We start from the raw sequence: 19,053 nt of genomic DNA on the forward strand, positions 1-19,053 counted from the left end.
TTTGACTAAAACGTTTTGTAGCACGCGGTGGTATATGCTATTTGCGCGCAACATCTGCCGCAAACGCCGCACTTCTAAAATAAAGTCGCTAGAAACAGCGGAGATCCCAAAAAAGTAAACAAAAGTAAAAGTATAATATCTTGAAAACCGGTGAATATTTTTCGGTGAAATTTGGAAGATATTCGTTTTCGCTCTTTCTGAACCGAGCGACATCACTTTCATGCCAATTCATAAACTTTTTTGAAGGTGGGAGGGTCCCTTTAATCTGCTTACCCTTTTCATCTTTCCTTTTAGTGGCAGACAGTTATTGAAATACTGACCAGAGGCCATTATTATAAAACAAAATCAAAGACACTGGCTGCGGCTTCCATGCGGCCTGCGGGAATACCGCGTAGGAGCACGCCCGTAGCCGGGTGCGGTGAGTGGAGTGTTTGGGGCCGAGTGGCCCGTTCACTGGAACTTTCTTCCCCCATGGCGCACGATGGGATGACAAAGAGCGTAGGAATGCATGCCTACCCAGGGCATGATTTACCCCCTACCCCCCCCCCCCCTCACACACACACACACGACGCTGTCACTGAGTGCACCAACTAAATGCCACTTTCTAGTCGAGTATAAAACTATCATCCCTATGACCCGTAGTCATTGGCCGTGGTGGCGCAGTTGGTTGGGGCGTCGGCGGGATGTGTGAGGGTCCCGGGTCCGATTCCCGGTGACGGCCGACCGGTGTGGGTCTCCGGCTGTCATCAGATGTGATGTGAGGTTGGAATATCGGTCAGGTGGGCCAGTTATATCTGTGAATTGTTTAGAGCTTCTATTTAGGATTCCTATATGACTCATATATAGGATAAGACGACCACAACGTCCTATTAGATGCCTAAAGGACTATTTGTATTGTCCCATAGGACTTGATAGGATTCCTATAGTCCTACACAATTTCTATGGGACTGTCCTATAAGACTATTACCCCGTTCACATCAGTCAGCGAAAGTTTACATGATGCGGTCATTGAAGCTGTGCGGAAGCTGCCAGGTCTGTGGGACAAGAGGTCCAAGGATAACGTGAAGAAAAATCTGCCAAGGATACGACTGGCAGATAGTGGCATGGAGGAGTGCCACTCGGAAGGTGATGCATCGTAGCTGCTTAGCACTAGTAAAATAACTTCTTGTTACATAAGTAGAACAAAGTGGCCAGCTGAAGTAGGTTATCTGTCCCAAAATATCATGTGCACACAAGATCAAGTTCATACAGCAACTGGTTAGTACAACCCCACCCCATGTGCACAGCAACTGCGGAGGTTCTGTGTGACATCGAGTGAGAATAACTTTTAATATATTATATATTTGATGGTCGATTGTGCCATGACAAATTGATAATATGTTAGAGAAATTCTTATCACTAATATAGTTACGTTTATTTGATAAAATTCACCAAAGGGCAAATATAAGAGTACCTAAGCTTTCGCCTTAGGTACACCATTTTCAAATTCTATGTTCAATCTCCAATTTCATGTTCTATGGGTCAGAACCTATATATGGCCTTGGGTGAGAATGAGAACGGTTTTAGTTGAGATTCTTTGACAATTTTACCAGTCGATCTCGTGAAAGAAAATGGCGTCACGTCCGAGATGACTATATTGCTAATGCTCGCCGTCGCAAACAACCACCGAGTGACTCCTCAGCCAGCGCTAGTCGCCAGCTGGGCCGATACGGCCAGAGCCTGAGCTTCCTGGATCCAGTGGTTCGGCGTGGACCGTAGGTATATGTAAACGGACGCCATTTAATTGCGTCCCAGAAAAGCTATTTCTGGCACCTAAAAGCTGACTCGCCCCAAAATTGGTCCTCAGCACCTATTTGGTGGATACCAGCACCAATCATGGAAAATGACCTTAATTAGCTGTTTCTGGCACCTATTCATCGGTACGCCTTACTCTTTTTTCTGAATCTGGCACCTAAATGCTGAGCGTAGCACCAATCTAGTAGAAAAATGAACTACTGGCTGGTAGAATCATGTTGTTCTGGTATAATGACCCCTGGAGTCTAGCCTAAAGGTTGCCAGTGCAGCTACACTCTAAGACAGCCCCGTAGTGATCTCAGCATTGTATATGACGTTTAAGTAAGCAAATAATATTGATTTGTTTGAAAAAAACAATGTCATTTAAATATCTAAAAGCATTTATTTGTAATGCTTAAAGGGAAACATTTTTGTGAGTAATTGTCTCGATTTTGACCATTAAAACGGGTATTGTATTTTTTGACGTCATCAAATAGCTCCAAAAAAGAAATGTAATGTTTTCATTCCGTTCAAGGCCGCTGAAGAAATGCGGGATCTTACGTGGGACATTGTCCGTTGTTCGCCGCGCAGAGTTGTGCCGTGGTTGTGCCTTTTTCATCCGTTTCTTACTTATGTGTGCATGAAGCTTTGATTTTGTTTTTGGTTATTGTGTGGCCGGTCAGTCAAACGCCCCTGTAGAAACCGGATGCTGCGTTTGATCGAGATGGACTATGGAGTCAGACGATGATTGCAGAAAGCTAATAATATTGAAAAGATATTGAAAAGGTTGCGTGGCATGTCTGTTCAGAGTTGACATTTTGCTTTACTCCAGTTTATGACCTGAGAGCCTGGCTGGAAGTGACGGATCCAAACTTTTCACGTTAAAATGGATGAGGGTGCAATAATCTCTACATAGCGGGCTGGTAGGTATAGGAGCGTCTTGCTATGCTGCACCATAGCTGGCTAGTGATTCTCTTTTGGCTAGAAATGGCATTAATCATTATCTCCACTGGCGAAAATGGCACTTGACATCACCGAATGCAACGTTCATGTTTGTTAGGATACATAAAATCAGGAAGATTACGCGAATTAGGTAGGCAAACGTGGAATAAAATAGGTGCTGGATGTTTTGGTTTTGGTGCTGAATCAGCAAACAGCAAATACGGAGTTCAACTAGACGATCTGGCAACTTTAGGCTGTGTGGAAGCAATTAGGTGCCAGATTCAGATATTAGGGTCGAATAAGCATTTTGGGGCTGATCAGCAATTAGGTGCCAGAAACAGCTTTTTAGGGACCAGAAACAAATATACCCCTATGTAAACTCAGTCCCTTTAAATGCCTTTATTCCTTTAATGCCACCTATGGCTAGGCTAGTGCCGTGAGAGCTGTCCCTACTGTCCCTACTGGCCTGGCAACACTATGCGTTTTCTGCTCGCGTTTTTTTTTTTGCGGATTTGCATTTTTGTCGTAATATCGTTTTAGGAAAAAGTTATAAATAATATAACTTTTACATTAGTTTTATACAAAAGTTGATATAACTCTTATATTAACTAAACTTCATGCAAAAAAAAAAACATCACAAGAACGTAATATCGTTGGTTTTTCTAGAACGATATTACGCAAAACCCGCAAACCCGCAAAAAAAACGCACGCAGAAAACGCATAGTGTAGCCAGGCCTTAAAATATAGCATGCACTTGTGACGCACCTTTGGGCCAGACCCACAAAAACATTGATGATATTTGTGTGATAATGGTATTGCGCAACACATAATAAGATAGGCCTACTTGCCTGACGAAAACGGTCAACAAATACTCTCTTGTAGCGCATCATCCTACAGCTGCTTACTTACGTTGTTCTTATGCACGCCGTGCCTGGGCTTTGCAGCTAGATTCAGGAACAAAATGGTGAAAGTTTTGCTCAAGTACAGAGGAAAACCGAAGGAGGCATTGTTTGTAACCGGAAACCGATGCCGAATTCCGGGACCTGCTTTATTCATTGCTTGGCATCCATTACCCTGCAACTGTCGAGTCGAGTCGAGTAAGTATATGCTCTCAGTCATGGCACGATGAGCTACTGGACGTGGACAGAGCTGGTGACAAAAGCAAGCAGCGATGCCATTCCTTGGGATTTGTCCCAAGATCTTGGGATTTGAACATTAACATTGGGATCTTGTGATTTGCACTGCATATCTTGGGATCTGGCAGAAGCTGATTTCACTTTGTCTTCTCATGCTGTCGAATGTTTTTTCTCCTTGGTCGATAATAAATTTAGGATGGATTTGCCTCACGGAGGTTAATAGCATTCAAACATATTGAAGTAGGTAACGGACGAAGCTTGCGATGTTTCTTGCAGGCATTCTCTTCCCGAGATCGCAGGATTATTTTTGTACCATTACTTGTTATGGGTATAGTAGCAGCTTTCAGTCGCTGCTGTTCGCAACTGGCGCTCATTTGTTTAATTTCCAACTCTACCAATCAACGGGGATGGGTGGTTTGGCGGCATGATGTTGGGTGGCTATGAAAAGCTTTTACAAACATTATGTCCAAAAAATATTTCAGAAAGCGGCTCCCGCACAAAGCGCTTCATTTTACGGTTTTGCTCTATGGAGGCTTATCCTTTGACCGCGAACCAAAATAAGGGCAATTTTTTGACCTCGGAAAAGTGCCTGGTCACCTGACCTCTGGGCTCTGCTGGACCAAAAATAATCAAAGCGTAACCTTGCGAGTTGCGACCTTCACAACACTGCTGACGTCTTGTAGCTATATAGTCCAGGGGACGAGTTAGGTCCTCGTTTAGACCCCCTCGCCATCGTCGGCTTGAAAATCCATGGGCCCCAGCGGGCACTGGCTTACACGCAGATTCACAGCATAGGCTTTTCGATTTCGGGATTTACATAAGCTTTTAAGAGCTTGTTTTGGAGCCCCTATTTCAAAACTGTCAGTGGTGAAAGACACTTAAAAACAGCCTGACCTCACTTGACCCTAGCTTCTCCAAATGTGTCAGACAAATTTCGAAATAAATCCAAAATGCCACAGATTTCGTTTCCAAGAAGTTCTAACAGATTCGGACTTTGTGTTTTGGGTCTTTGACCCACCATTGACGGTCGACGAATGACCTGACCATAGAATCAGATACCACCGGCTTAATGTTGTCTAGGCCAGCATCTTCATTTTTCGTGAAGCTCTTATACTCGGTCAGGAATATCAGCTGTAGGAGTCCGATCGACCCCCTCCCCCTCCCCCCCCCGGCCTCTAGGTACAGCCCTCAGCAGACTGCGTGGTAGATATTCTTTTTCCGACAAAACTGATAATAATTCAAAAGTCATGTTATCAGTCGGCCGAAACTCACTGCAAATAGATGCGCCATGCTCCACTCCTTCGATAGGGCCTATCAATAAACAAAGCATGCGCCTTGTGTGGCAACAAAATGTAAAAGTTCGTTTGGGGGCAAATCTAAACTTTTGGGTTTTGTTGCCAAACTGGATGGAAAATGCATACGATGATAATGCCAATTTAAGCTGCGGAGTCTCGCGCATCTTGCTGTTACGATTTCCGAGTGCCCGATAGCATAGCATTCGCGTTATTCTCGGTTTTGTCGAAAAAAGAATACCTACCACGCAGTCTGCAGAGGGCTGTACAATGTATGTACATTAGTTGCTGTAAAGACGCCAATAAGGACAAGGGTGGACCCGAAGAAGAGAAAGCTGAATAAAACACACTAATATGTCCAAAATAATCTATGGATTTACTTGTGGTACACCTAAGGATATGCGATGGGTAGTCTTGGGATTCGAGACGAGAATCTTGGGAAATTCTGGTCGAGATCTTGGGATGGAGCAAAAATGTGGATGGCATCACTGAAAGCAAGCTTGTCGTCCAAGACATAAAGGTGGCCGATGAAAGGGACTCTGCCCGCCTCGCCAGGCAGTGAGTAGCGTGCTTGTGTGGTTGTTGATTTTGCAGTAATATTCGGAACATCAATTTATAATGCTTTCAACGTTTGAACAACATTGGGAAAGGTTTGCCGGCATTTCTGGCCGGAGCTGTTCGACAAATTTATGTTAATCCTCAAAGCTAAGTGAAATTGGGTACTGACATCCTTGACTTGACTGACATAGCATACCCACGCTTGGATACATTAAAAGAAATTGTTGCTTAGTACTTTCTCAGGCTGGTAAACAATAAATCCCTAGTTGGCGGAGTCAATTGTGCTTTCAAAATCGACGCATATAACACAGCGGCTCTACTCTCAATCATTCAATTCTTTATCATAGCATAACTACTTTGTTTGCTTCAGGCCAACGGTTCTGGTACCAGAAACAGAAGATCGGTCGTCGCTGGACGACAATGAGACTCAGTTTAAAGCCATTCCTGAGACAGCGGAGCCTGATGCTGAGTCAACGGCCATAGCCATGATCCGACTTACGAATCGACAACAGAAGCCATTCAGACCTCGAGCCGTTCAACTGGCGCCAACAGCTCATCTTCATATGGCGTTTTCTTAAAGTGTCATCTCTGAATGCCGAAAAGAGTGCTTTGCAGAGGAATGCGCCTTGGGAATGCGTGCCTTGCTGAGGAATGCAGCCAAGTCATCGTCAGCCTATCAGCATGCTGCTTACAGCCAATGAGTCTGTACCACCGTAAAATGGGGCTATTTGAAACGGATTTTAGTTTTTGAGTTCTCCCTTCAAAACGGTTCATACTTCCCATATATAGCACGTAAATTGCAAAAACGTAGTTCTCTAGCCGCTTTTAGATGGTCCATTTTGGTTCACCTAGTAACCATAAAGTTATTTTTCTAATTGAAGCCAGTCTCAAATAGCCCCATTGTGTGCCCCACACTATTTGAAACAGTTAAAGACTAAAGTCGCAAGGAAATTGGAGAAAATCGTTCATGCTAGGGATAATTATTTTAATGCCATGCGATTGGAAATGAAATTTTGATACTTGTGGCAAGAGGTATTTGCTTCAAATACAGTTATATAACCGTTATAATCAAACTTTTCGTTTTCCGTTGGACATAGCATTTCGGTCTGTTAAAAATTGCATTACTTGATGCTAGGGCTATCATAATATGATGTGACCCTAAGCTTTAAAAATCACAGGATGATTATATTATAGGACTATTTTTTAAAGGGACCCTCCCACATTCAAAAAAGTTTATGAATTGGCATGAAAGTGATGTCGCTCGGTTCAGAAAGAGCGAAAACGAATATCTACCAAACTTATAAATATGCAAAAATGATCAATAACATGGCAGAAATGTAAAACTTTTATTGTAAAATAGGCCAAATATGAGAATGAGCTTTCGCTTTACAGCATCATCAGATTCACATATTAAAAATCTACCAAACTTCACCGAAAAATATTCACCGGTTTTCAAGATATTTGACTTTTACTTTTGTTTACTTTTTGGGATCTCCGCTGTTCCTAGCGACTTTATTTGGAAGCAATAGTTTGGCAGCTGAAAGTGCGGCAGTTGCTGCGCGCAAAGCAGCATATACCACCACGTGCTACAAAACGTTTTAGTCAAACATTTAAAATAGTTAGATATCCATAGGCGGTCCCAGGGGGGGGGGGCACGGGGGCCATTGCCCCCCCTTTGGTGCTGAAAGGTGGGGCCATACTATCTTTTGGCCCCACCTTTCAGGTCAAACAAAAGTCCCAGGAAATTTTTTTGTATGTTTCATTTTCTCTCTTGCGCCATCAAAGGACGTAAATTTCACTCATGAGTGGGCTCAGTTTCGCATTCTGTCAATTTGGCGGTCAGCGTCGCTGGCACCGGTTCACGAGTATGGCCGGATCTTATATGGAATATCAGCGTGGGTTTACTTGAGGCTCTCGTAGGCCCAGCAATGGCTTGCATGAGACCCTCTTCGCCAGTGGCGGGTGGGCCCTGCCAAATGAGCGTGGCTCTACGACACATAAGACCTCATGGGTTGGTGCTGTGCACCTCAGAAGCCCGGTGGTGACGCCGTATGCCGGCTTGGTTTCTTAAAGGGAGATAATGAGCTTTCTTTTTTCTTTAATAAAAATTACTCGACATCTATACTATTTCTACTGTAGTTTCTATAAAATATGAAAATTTCCTAGCACATTTTCGTATGTGAAAAAGGTTTTTATTTTTGCAAAAAAGAAGCAGTACTTGCAGTACTTCTAACACCCACCGAAATGCGTTGTCCTTCTCTATAAAAAAGTCGCAGTATATGGCGCTTTTGTTCCAAACAGCGACGCTTGGCTTTTGTTTATGTTATCGCCTTGTCGTTGCTTGGTTGTAAGGATTCTAATTTGAATTAGAGTTAATTCGGTTTAGAATTAATTAGATTCGTACATAGTGCCTACTCTTCTTTGTTTCCAAGTATTATTTTGCGCCACAAATGAACGGCATGCGCCAGAAACGCAGCCAAATCTTGCGATTGCGACTACGAAATTCATTATTTTGGCCTCAGAGCCTGAAGCGAAAAATACAAGCATATTTATTTCAAAAAGACTTCAGGTTTGTCGAACGGTGTTATGAGAATTTTGATGACAGTACTGCATAAGTTTTTCAGTGATGCCGCAAAAGTGTTGTATCTATCTTCTTTTATTGTGCAGTCGGCGGGACCGATTCAAAATTGAGTCGTTGCTACTAAAATAGCAGCATATGGCCTCAGATGATGAACAGGAAAAATAGTTGCGTAAATTTAGACATAAACCACCCCCAAACCATGAATATCTTTTGAAGGCACTATAGACGACCATTAACTAACTAGATGTGATGAAGATCAAATGTAAGGAATACGCTCATTTTACAAAATTACATGCAAGTACCAAAAAGTGATGTAAGTACTTATTCAACGGTCATTTTCAGCGCTCCCCGCTAACGTGACTTCAAGTTGAGATATTTGCGGCAAGGTACCGCATTGAGCAAAATGGTTTTAATTTACATTATAACTTGTTGTGTTTTGTCAGAAAATGATCCTAACTCAGATTTTGTGGAAAAAGGTCATTATCTCCCTTTAAGGATTAGCGTGGGACCTCCGGGGCCTGCACAGAGTTTGCATGAGCTAGTATGTAATCTCAGAGGCCTGTATGTAATGTGTACACAGTGGCGGTCGCTGGGGGGGGGGGGGGGCATCAGGGCCATGCCCCCCCAGGCACATAAAGGGGGCCGTCATATCATTTGCCCCCCCCCCCCCTCAAGCAACCGAGCAACCGATGGACTTCCATAGGTGTATGGGGCCCTGGCCCTGATTCGATCGTCACGAGGCTAAAAAAAAACACGCTCAGCTATTAATATAGCTCCCACACCGGTCTTTGAGCGTCCTACACTAACCTCTGATGGAACTTCAGTGGCGGTCAAGCGCCCACGTTGACCATTAAGAGCCCACATCGACCTCTGAGGCCCCACATCTGGCATATGAGGGCCCCTAACCGGCCTCAGGGGCCCCAACCGGCGTCTGAGGGTCTCACACCGGTCTCTAATGGCCTTGTTGCTGTCTCTGGTGTCCCAAGACGAACATTTAGGTGCCAATGAGGGCCCCGCACTGGCTGCTGAAGACCCGATGCCGGCCTCTAAGGGCCTGCATTGGCTTCTGAGAAGGGCCCATCTTGGCCTCTGAGGGCCCTCTGCTGGCCTCTGGGGTCCAACGACGGCTCATGCCGGTCTCTTAGGGCCCCACGCTGACCTCTGAGGGCCCCATGTTGGCCTGTAATGAGTAAGGACCCACATTAGCCTCAGAGAGCCCACCTCGGTCTCTGATGGTCTCAAACTACTGGCCTTTGCAGTCTGCAGGCCATGTACTGAGGCCTCTTGCACCAAAATCCTCTTGCACCAATGCTTGGATTATTTTGCATCGTATCAGGGGCGCGGGAACTACTTTCCGACTGGGGGGGCACACCATAATAGAGATCAACCTAGGGTACCCCCAATTCTAGTTTTCTCACTGGTTTTAGGCCACTTATTTTTCACCCCTCGGCTTTTTCAACAAAAAAGAAAACATTTGCAAAAAAAGTGTGGTATTCCGTCTTAAAGCTGTGGGGGCACCGCCCCCACGGCCCCAGAGTTGGGGGCAAGCTGCCCCCACTGCCCCCCCCCCCCGGCTCCCGCGCCTATGCATCGTATACCCAGTCCAAGTCTCAAATGTAACAATTTGCGTGCAAAATTTATCAAGCACATGTAGGATTATGTATTGGGCTATTGCAAACAAATTTACCACCTTTAGATTAGCTTATTCTGAAACCGGTTTTTCGATTTTACCTAGCTAGGTAGTTTGGTGCAAGAGGCCTCTGGTCTCTGAGGGCCCTAAACTGGCCTCTAAGTGAAAACATACATGGGTGGGCTTCTGAAGATCACAGGGCTCACACAGACTCCTGCACAGCCTTACGTTGGTCCTGATCCAGATTACTTTACGTCCTGATGGTCCCGCGCAGATTCCCTCATATTTCGACGTCGGGACCCCATGAGCCGGTGTGTGGGGCTGGCAGAGACTGATGAAGTCCTTAGGGCTCAGGGCTAGTCTTGTAGGACTATAAGACAGGTTGAGTGAGCCGAGCCCCAATAGAGCCGTTGCGAAGCCCCGCACGAGTCGCGCGCGGCCCTCAGATGCCAATTTTGAAAACCAGGAACCTGTGGGGCCGGGGGTCTCCAGAGGCAGACTTGTGACAGCTCAAGAAAAAAGTGAGCTCGCTCAGCTCAACTTCGTCTTATCCGCTCCCGCTCAGCTCCCGCTCAGTTTAACGCGGCTCAGCTCAGCTCACGTTCCGCTCAAACCGGCTGCGCTCCGCTCACGCTCAGCTCAGCTCAGCTCAGTTTCCGCTCAGCTCAGCTCAGCTCAGTTTCCGCTCAGCTCAGCTCAGCTCAGTTTCCGCTCAGCTCAGTTCAGTTTCCGCTCAGCTCAGCTTAGTTTCCGCTCAGCTCAGCTCAGCTCAGCTCAGCTCAGCTCAACTCAGTTCCCGTTCAGCTCAGCTCAGTTTCCGCTCAATTCAGCTCAGCTCAGTTTCCGCTCAGAAAAAAATGTACCGACGAAAAAATGCACGAACGAAAAAATGTACAGACGAAAAAAAAATGCGAGACGAAAAAAGTCGGACGAAAATCTGCGGACGAAAAATTGTCCGGCGAAAATCTTCTTGACGAAAAAAAAAAACGTCATGGAATCATCTCAACTAGGCGGGGTTTCACGGCCGAGAGCAGCACGCCCACGCCGCCATCCGCTCTTGACACCCTGCCAGGAGCTGACGTTACATTTTGGGGTAGTGTTGGAACTTGGAGATAAGAGTTTGTTTATATCTCCATGGAAACCCCATTTGACATGTGTGCTAGCAGCGTGCTGTTATCAGTGAAACCTATAACACCACCCTGATCTCAACCAAGGCAATGTCAACACTATTAGAATTCATAGTCGGCGTGTGAATAAGGGAGCTTTTCCCATATAATGGACATCAGAAGGTGAGAGTTCCAGTTAGCGCCTCTGCCCCACCCCACTTTCAATAGGATATGGTTGCTTAGCCCACATTCAACCAACGAAGAGGAACTTTATTTGCTAATTCCTAATTGTAAATATTTTATGCAGAGGTAAGAACCCTTATTGATAAAATTAATTTGAATAACTGCTTAAATAACAAAGTGAAGAATGCTGAATTGTACATTGCGGAGCAGAGGGTCAAGGCGAAGCATCAAAGCCTGACAGTAGGTATTTATCTTGCAGTCAGACTTGAAACTTGAGACTGGCTGTATTAGCCTGTAAATTGGCCAAGACCCTGGTCTTTCAATTTCCATGCAATATGGGTGAAAGAAATTATGCTTGATTAGTGATTACTATTGATTTCTTTAGAGTTTTGATATTTTTAAGTGTGATCACGAAGGCAGTGTAATTGCTCACTCCATAGCTAGCTCATAGCTGAAGCATCAAAGCCTGAGTTAATTTCCAAGCATGAACTGAAAAGAATTAGAACTGGATCAGCTCAGCTCAGCTAAATCAGCTCAGCTCAATCAGCTCAGCTCAGCTCGCTCAGCTCAGCTCAGCTCAGCTCAATCAGCTCAGCTCCGCTCAGCTCAATCAGCTCAGCTCAGCTCAGCTCAATCAGCTCAGCTCAGCTCAATCAGCTCAGCTCAGCTCAATCAGCTCAGCTCAGCTCAGCTCAAGCTCATTCAGCTCAGCTCAGCTCAAGCTCATTCAGCTCAGCTCAGACAGCAGCTCAGCTCAATGCATTACTGAGCCGGCTCAGCTCACAGCTCAACAATTTGGCAAAATGTTGAGCCGGCTCATGAGCTGAGCTGATTTTTGAGCCGGCTCAACTGAGCTGATCACAAGTCTGAGGTCGGTGTACTTACTTTCTCCCGCCGCTACACATCTATATGGGTAAATGTCATGGTTTGAAAATGCTCTCTGGGTTTCACATGCTTGTTCAAAGCAAGAGGTATCTTTACTTTTCCGAATTGTTTGATAGTGGTAAGGTCATGAATCCGCGTGCCCGACCTTCCAGTATATGCTACACCGATCCGTCGCCATGGTGCAGTGGCCCGACCGGTGGAAACACCGTGGGACGGGAAATGGAACTGGTGATTTTGCCTTAACCCGCGCACCGACGGGGGTCTGCGCCAACTTAGTACCGACGGGGGGGGCGGATGACCGCCCCCCCCCTGAGATCTCGAGAACGAAGCAAGATAGCGACAAGCGGTAAACGGCATCGGATACGCACGGTCAAGATCTACAATTTTTACTAAGGTCATTTTCAGGTCAGGTCAAAGATGACGTCACAGGGGTCGAAAAAGTCAAAATGGCGGCGCTGAATATGGAGAGTTTTTCTCGAATAACTTTCGAATTAGTCAAGATAGGAACAAACTAAGGGCATCATCGTGATCCTCTCGTCAATCCGCATCGAATGATATATATGTTGACCTCGAAAGGTCAAGGTCAAAGGTTGACCTCAGGTCACGTGACCTCGAGGTCATCATGTATATCATTCGATGCGTCTTGACGAGCTGAACACAATGAGACCATCCACGCGTCTGTATCTTGTTCCTGTACGGAGTTATTGGCCAAAAACCTTTGGTGACCTTTGATGACGTCACATGACCTCACAGCTGCCCAACAGCAAAACAGACCTCAAGGTAGTGAAGGTTGATGGTATATGAAGTCATGTATGGTATATGGGGCCATTCCGACCCGTTTTAGTGGTAAAAACAGGGAGTTGATTTTTCCCCCATTGACTTATAATGGGGAGGTCGCGAAATTGACCTGACCTTAGGTCACCGATATCAAAATTCCGAGATATACAAATTGTAGCTACTAATGACCTAATAACATCCTGCGACTTTCAAAGGCCTCCGACATCTACTGTAGCTCTGGCACGGTGACAAAGTTGCAAAAAAGTGACTTGAGGTTGGGTCATTCAAAGTGACCTGGTGACCTGACCTTGAAAGGTAGGAAGTTCAAACTTGCACACCATGTGTAAAATTGATAAGGGAATAGTCATACCAAATTTCGCGGCGCTACGCGCCGCGGTTTTCCCGCTATTCGCGAAAAACCTCAGGGGGGGCGGATATCCGCCCCCCCCCGTCGGTGCGCGGGTTAAATTGAGCTTAAAGATTTCACGCAAAATGAGGTGGATGAAGCATAAGTAATGCCAACTTTTTCGGCGCCTCGTGGGCGTAAAAATTAGCCGATCACCCCCCCCCCCCCTCCGGTGACGGATAAATGTTATGTCCCGCGAGTGTGACTTTGCCCCCCCCCCCTTTTGCCAGCGGCTGCGACCGCCAGTGTAGATATCTGCGCTGACGTCACACATTCAGAGGGGTATTCCTATGCATTAGCCCCTCTGAATCAAAATGCTGCAATTTTGAAATTCAACATTTCTGATTTAAGGCATTTCTCGATGTTGTGAGTGCCGAAACCGGTAATTGTGAGCCAGGGACCCCATTTTGGCTATCTCAACTCAAATCTAATGTTAAGATGGGAGGGTCCCTTTAAGTCAACGAAATGACATTTTCAAATAAAATGGTTGTGTTTTCAAATGGTGTGGTTGTGTGTAAATCTCTGGCGGCGTAAAACATATAGGTCGAAAGTTGGTGATGCTTGTATTTAGGGCCTTGGTGGGGCTAGTTGAGACAGGCTCGCTACTGCATTAAACACACCGCAATGCATTAAAAAAGGGAAAACAGTTTTCAAAATGGTTGAGTGAATGGGATGCATGATCGATTGTTCCATTGCACATCAACCTGTGAAGAAATAACAGAAAAAGGTCAAACGGTTTTGGTTTTATACCGATTTTCATAGATCACTGCATGTTGTATCGAATGGCCGGTTACCGCACTGCATCAAAGACGTATACTGAAGGTGAAGGCTCACCTAACAGTACGTATGTATGATAAATGACCTTCAATGCTGCATTCTTGTCAACCAGAGTAGACATGACACGATTACCAACCGCGTCAGTGAATGATGAAACAAACACATTTTATGCACATATTCATAAAGGTAACTAATATCTTCACAAAAAGGATGGTCACATTAAGTTACAATGCGTAAATATTGCTCGCTCCTAAAATTACCATCAACCCATTGCCGATTCACCGGTGTTTCTTAGATGCCTAAAGTGTATCACCGGTGTTCACCGTTTGATACACTTTAGGCTAGTCTTTTCGCATGCATCATATCACCTGGTTTTAGGAGCTTGGCACCACAATCATCAGCTGTATTTGGTATATTTAGGTTTTACGAGGTGGGTATCATCGGGATTCTGAGACATTGGGTTACACAATGTCACTACCGTCAACAATATATAATGTCTTCATAAAAAATGTGCTTAGCCCATAAGTAAAACGGTAGTTACGATAGAGTCGGTTGCAACGTTTTTAAAACTTCAACCATGTTAATTAAGCTGCAGGTAGAGATGCTTTTCGTATAACTTAAATTGTGTTTTTTCTGTATTTCTCATTTAATGCCAAATTTCTTTCAAAACTTTTCAAAGTTTTCAAAGAACCCTTTCCATGGAATTCATCGTTAAATTCCACGCCAGCCTGAGCAAAAATGGTAAAAATATCAAACGGTTTTAATTTTACAGCAGTTTTACTAAACCACTACCGTACTGTCTCAAATAGCCCCACAGTCTCAAATAGCCCCACTTTACGGTACGCAATATGATTGGTCAACTCGTAATAAGCTTCCGCATCAAACAATATTTCATATAGAGTATAATTCTTCCTATATTAAAACATAGAAAATAATATCTTTTGTAGAAAGCTTTTATTTTATTTGCTTATCATTTTGAGCATAAAAAACAAATCAATTGCAGAAAAAAAACTAATTTCGGGAAAGTGAACTTTTCCTAAGGTAATAATGCATGTTTGTACTGCTGATACGAGCCCCCTTGATGACATCCGGTATAATTTAAATTTTACACAACGTCCTTGTGCTTCTAGTGAAACAAATGGAACCAGCAGACGGAGCGTTTTGAAGATATGAGGGAGGTTGATGCACCCAATACTCACGTTACATTGCGTACCTTGTACCCCTGAAGATTTTCGGTCACGCAGGTGAGAACTGCATCGCGACCCTTCGTAGCTGTAACGTTTTTAACTTCTTCTCCGAATGAAGGACCAAGGCCTGCAAAGAAGACAAACGGATATGAATGAGTCATTATTGCGCACTTGTAGACGGCATTCACTCACGCCCATTTTGGACCAGTGTGGGGGAGAGTGGGGCAAAGCGGTCACCCTTTATTTCAGCCATCAACAACTGGCATCATTTCCAATTTATGGTTGCCAATTAGCTCTTCGCTGTCGTTCAGATTAGGCAAACATATTTTCTTCCCGTCGCCATTTTTCCATGACAGACGGAAAGTCGGAAAGGCATATTTTCCCAGATTATTTTAATTCTTATTATCTAAAGGTTTTTAAATGCAATTTTATGCTATAACAGTATAACGGTTTAGACTAGACGTTCGCTTAAAGGCCTGGCTACACTATGCGTTTTCTGCGTTCGTTTTTTTTTTGCGAGTTTGCGTGATTTGCGGAATATCGTTCTAGAAAGAAACGACATTACGTTTTTGTTATGTTTTTCATGTTAACTTTTAATTAACATAAACGTTTTATTAACTTTTATATAAATATCAAAGAAGTTAAATTAATGATAACCACTTTTCTAGAACGATATTCCGCAGATCACGCAAGTCACAAACTCGCAAAAAAACGCACGCAGAAAACGCATAGTGTAGCCAGGCCTTAAGTGTTCTCATTCCAGCATTCAGCGGTTATCGCACAGGTCCTCCGCCAATTTTAATGCGTTTTGCCCCTTATAATAACAGAACTGGCATATTTTTTGCTCGCATGGTAGGCTCGGGACAAAGTGGCCCGGGCAGAATGGACAGCTCCTAATTTCATAAGTTGCTTCAGCTTTGGCAGTAAGCGTTATTGATATTGAAATGCTTCGTCATGCGTTCATCTCGGCCACTTTTCGCTTACATGAGTCACCCAAATAATGCGATTTAATGTTTTTCCTTGAATGTCCTTGCATTGTTTTACCACATGCCGAGATATCCCTTTAACATTAGCACGTGCATTTGGGAAATGGCTTCGGCCCGCCTCGGCTAATGTTGAAGGTATTTGGGAAACGATTCGGCCCTAGGGCTTTTTGATTTTCCCAGACAAAGTTTTACTGAATATTCTGAGCGGAAGAACCAAATCCAAAGAAGATATTTTCGGATTGTGTGTTCACTAACAGCAACAGCAGAAGTGAGCAAAATTAAGTGACGGCGTTCTCACTTACTTTTGCTGTCAACGTAATTCAACTAAACAAGGGTAGGTATCGTTCCAATGCCAATGTATTTATTGCTGCAGAACATGGTCAGAGTACCTACTCATTATTACAACATAATGCACGCAAAAAACGAACACTTTAAATGCGCGAAGCATCTTAACGAGCCACAATGAAACATTTGGATATTGTTCCAGCTGGGATCTAAGACGCGTTTGATTCAGCGTTTCACCCAATTTTCGGTTTTCTTCACGGTTTCCTCACTCCTGCTGGAAGTGGACTCCATATCTTTATTCTAACTTCTGACGCTTCACAATCTTCATCCTCAGCCTTTTCAAACCCTAAATAAGGGGGAAGTAGGAAATTTCATCTTTCATACTCAACGCAGCCCAATAATGAAAAACACAAAATAATCACGGTGACTATAAATATGATCATAGTATTAATATAATATTAACACAATATTAAGAATATAATAATATATATCAAATGAATATAATATTAACTGTTGCGCGGGTACGGCATGTGGTAAATCTCTTCCCAACCTTGGGCTGTGAAAATGCATTTTATTCACCTCGGTTTTTGGCTACGGACCTCGTGCCTACCGGCACTCGGTCCTCCGCACAAAAACCTCGGTGAATAAAACGCATTTTCCCAGCCCCGGTCGGGAATATATAAACCTACATGTGAACGACGACAAAACAAATATTCATCCTCTTTTAAACCTTTTACCATTAATGCCCTGGCAGGGCATTTTTCATAACACGGCCTGGTAGGCCGGGGTGGGGGTCGATGCGACCCCCCCCCCTTGCGATCGGCGCCTAGAAATACCAAATTTGGTAGGTAGTTGGGCCCCCTGGAGTTCTCAACCCTGTGCAAATTTGGGTGCTCTAGGTCAATGTTTAGGGGGGTTTTAGGGGGTATAAATTTAAAAATTGCTAAAACAGGTCAAAAGTTATTCGCTTATAACTTTTGATCTAATTAAGATAGAGCAAACACAAAGCCACCACTCACCAGTAAACTCAGCACGTCAAGACGCGTCGAATGATATACTCTTTTGCTTGCTTAAGTGTACTTAAAAAGTTACGCACATCTTAAGTACAACTTAAGTCTTAATAATGGTCGGAATGCTTAATGTCGCATATCATTCGACTCGGGTGTTCAAGAGGAACAGAATGATACCATTATGAAAGCTTTATCTTTATTATGTGACAAATTATTGGCACAAACGTCATTTGACCTGAGTTGACCTCATTTGACCTGACCCATGGATAAGTACACCAAACAAAGAAACATCAAGTGACATAATGTTGAGTACTGTGTCTGTTCTATCACTTTTGTTTCAAGGCACAAAAGTGATAGAACAAAGCGGATAATCTCCAGTATTTTCCTAATTGAATATTTTCCCATAGGCTTAACATTACGATGTAATGAACTCTATCTGACCTCAGGTCAGTGACATAAAAAACGAACTATATGTTATACAACTCGGTGAACTTAGTACATCATGAAAGTTTGAAGATCAGTCCAAAACTGTGAGCTGGACAGGTGCATGAAGAAAATTGAATAACGACTAGCTAAGTTATTACATGTCAGTTTGGACAATGGGGTACAAATGCAACCCCGCCCTTCCCCAGCATGTAGCTCAGCGCTCAGCGCCCACTGCTTGTTGCCGCCCGCCACTGTTGTGGTCCGGGCCGTGGGCCGCCCCCGGCTGCCTTCGTTCTGGGCCACTGATTGGCTGCTGCGAGGAGGCCCCGACCCGGTGATTGGCTGCTGCTGGGAGGCCCCGACCCGGTGCTGGGTCAGACACCGCGTGCGTTCGGCAACTGAATGAGGGCGGCGGCGCCGACAGCTCCTCTGCCTCAAGACCCTAAAAACACTCCGCAAGCGCTACATGAATACAGTGCTGACTCTGGAGAATATCTATTGCTGGCTGGAGGATGATAGTAGAGGCAGATCTAGATTACCTAACCCTCGCCCGTATTGGTATTTTTCCAGCCGTGAACGTAAAGGAGGGGAATGCCGTTTCGCCCCTGATCGAGCTAGAGCTTCGCGAAAAAAAAAACGAGCGTGTTGCCTGCCACGAGACGAAGCCGATGACATCCAATTTTAAGGTTCTAGGTCATTGGTTGACCTAGGTCAGATCAATGACCCAAAAGTCGGGAAAGTCGGCACCTGTTAGAACGTCGTAAAATGTAAATGGTGGCTGCTAAGGTTTTTTAGTACTGATCACGAATATCATGTTAGTTTTGATTACAGATGATGTCGTCATGCATTTAGGCCAGGTCAGTTCAGGTCAGGTCATATCAACCAGTAGGGGTCCTGCCGGGTATTCGTAGTTTATTTATTTATTTATTTATTTACGACTTCCGCAGACACTCCAGTGCAGACGTGGCTATTCTGTGTCAGTTGTTACAAAGTTAAAACATGGGTGAGAAACTTGTCAAAAAATCACAGATAGCATCACAGTCATACCTGCACGCTCACATGCACACATAAAAGCTACGACAGAACAAGTGCCTTAGCAGCGCGCCTGAAGCC

General features: G+C 44.4%; 1 protein-coding gene across 3 annotated transcripts in view; it reads right to left on the minus strand.

Annotated features, from left to right (window-relative positions):
* LOC122380856 (lachesin-like) overlaps positions 1 to 19,053 on the minus strand; it is a 152,080-nt gene that overhangs the window by 60,173 nt on the left and 72,854 nt on the right. For 2 of the 3 annotated variants that reach the window (XM_043364373.1, XM_043364374.1), the window contains exon 3: positions 15,260 to 15,360. In XM_043364373.1, the coding sequence (XP_043220308.1) occupies positions 15,260 to 15,360 (101 nt within the window). Of the gene's footprint in view, positions 1 to 15,259; positions 15,361 to 18,142; positions 18,178 to 19,053 lie in introns of those variants that run through there. The other variant, XM_043364375.1, reaches the window with a different exon arrangement.

This window comes from Amphibalanus amphitrite, unplaced genomic scaffold (genome assembly GCF_019059575.1).
Source record: "Amphibalanus amphitrite isolate SeventyFive unplaced genomic scaffold, NRLGWU_Aamphi_draft 000108F_arrow, whole genome shotgun sequence".
Lineage (NCBI taxonomy): Eukaryota > Metazoa > Arthropoda > Thecostraca > Balanomorpha > Balanidae > Amphibalanus > Amphibalanus amphitrite.